Genomic DNA, 1,979 nt, shown 5'->3' on the forward strand with positions numbered 1-1,979 from the left:
GAGGCTACTCACTGATTTCACTCCATGCTGCAGGAATGGGACCACAGGCTGCAAATGGACAGAGCTCCTCCACACGGTGAGTAAAACTGACTGACTTATATCTTGCTTCTTAAAGGGGGCAATGGAACTGAAGTGGTACGGTTGGACAACTGTTAGACACAGTGCTCCTTAATCAACCATTTCGTTCACTGCAGCTCCCCACTAACACCTTCAACAAATCAGTAACTGTATTTTAGAAAGTGTGTTTCAGTATTGAAAGGGTTAATAACAGAGGATTGAGGTTTACTTACTCAGTCTGAGCTTGGTTCCTTTACCGAACGTGTCCCACAGTGAGAGTTCCCAGTGCAGAGGCTGTACAAAAACCTCTGCTCTCTGCTTCCCCCCCATCACTCTCAACCTCTCCCTGTCTCCCAGTCTCTCGTTCACTCTCAACTTCTTTCTGCCCCTCTCTGTCTCTCCCTCATTCATGTGTCTTTCTGTCTCCATCTCTCTCTGTGTCCAGCTGGGCTTGGGAGCTTTGTGAAATTTATTTTTCGATATTAAATCTTGCAGCTGTTCTTCACGCGTGGTCATGGAGTGTCAGAGGGAAACTTGAGGCCTTCAGTGAGCGGTGGACACCACAGGGACTGGAGTGTGTCATGGACAGTTACAATCCCAGCATGGGGTAATTTGTTCAGTTTCATTTGTATCTAATTGTGGATGTGTCAGTTCAGGCTGTGGGACTGTGTGTCCATTATTATACATTTTATATAACTGATTGATGTGTCAGTGCATGAGGTGGTGCTGTGTGTCTTGAGGTTTTGGTATGGCTCTGTATCACTGTGTTGAGCGGAGCTGCTATACCAGCTGTAATCCTGCTGACAGTAATAGTCAGCGACATCCTCACTCTGAACGTTGCTGATTGTCAGGGTGTAACTGGTCCCTGATCCACTGCCGGTGAATCGCTCGGAGACTCCTGTGAATCGAGATGTTGCAGCATAGATCAGGAGAGAGGGTTTCTGACCTTCTCGCTGCTGGTACCAACTGAGGTAGCTGCTAATGCTTTGACTGGCCGTACAGGTGATGGTTGCAGTCTGGCCCAGTTCCACTGACAGCACCGGGGGAGACTGGGTCATGATAATCTCCCCATTGATACCTGAGGGGTCAGAGAGAAACACAGTGAAGTCAGAACTGTCACAGAAAGAGCCGGTCAAATGAGAGATTGTTGGAGACACTGAGCATTCCTCTGGTTTCAGCATTTTCCCTTCAATCACAAGTCAGTGGAATTGGAGTGAAATGGAGAGCAGCGAAAGATTCAAGGTGGAAGGAGAGAGATTTGTACCTGCGACACAGAATGCCAGGGGCCAGATCAGCTGGATGTGTGTAATCATGGTGTGTGCTCCTGTCCCTGTGCCTGGTTCCTGATAAACTCTCCCTTCACTGGGCTCTGCTTTATAAAGCTGCAGCCTGTGAGAGTCTGACTGGGTGTTCCTCAGTATGTAAATGGCATCAGGCAGAGAGAGCCACGTCAGCCCCTCACACTTCCTCTTCTCTCTCTCTCTCTCTCTCTCTCTCTCATCCTTTCTTTTCTTTCTCCCTTTTCCCTTTTTTCTCTTTCTCACCCTTCTCTTGTATACGTTCTTGTTATTCGTTGACTTTCTCTCTCTTTTTCTATTTCCGTCTCCAACTCTGTCCTCTCCCAATTATATAACTACTTATATCTTTCCTTTTTTCCATGTATGTTTGACATTCTGTTTATCTCCCTCCCTTCTGTTTTGGTTGGTCTCTCTCTCTCTCTCTCTCTCTGATCATTCATTCTTCTCCTTCACTTATATTACTACCTAATTCCTCACTCATTCTCTCCTTATACCCTCAATCTCTAATTGCCTCACTCTCTCTTTGTTTCCCTCCCTCCAGTCACTCTCTAGCAGGCATTATTCCAGGACATTGGAACAGTGAGTCCTGGGGCAGCAATTAAATGCCTCGCCCTCTCTCACTCA

General features: G+C 46.9%; 1 gene segment (V, D, J or C); it reads right to left on the reverse strand.

The window, feature by feature from the left end:
- Positions 1–310: 310 nt before the first annotated feature.
- LOC132805900 (immunoglobulin kappa variable 3-15-like) lies at positions 311–1,389 on the reverse strand. The segment is given in 2 exon segments: positions 311–1,135; positions 1,322–1,389. Coding segments are annotated over 2 exon segments (480 nt in total).
- Positions 1,390–1,979: the final 590 nt, after the last annotated feature.

The sequence above is a fragment of the Hemiscyllium ocellatum genome (genome assembly GCF_020745735.1).
Source record: "Hemiscyllium ocellatum isolate sHemOce1 chromosome 9 unlocalized genomic scaffold, sHemOce1.pat.X.cur. SUPER_9_unloc_4, whole genome shotgun sequence".
Taxonomy (NCBI): Eukaryota; Metazoa; Chordata; class Chondrichthyes; order Orectolobiformes; family Hemiscylliidae; genus Hemiscyllium; species Hemiscyllium ocellatum.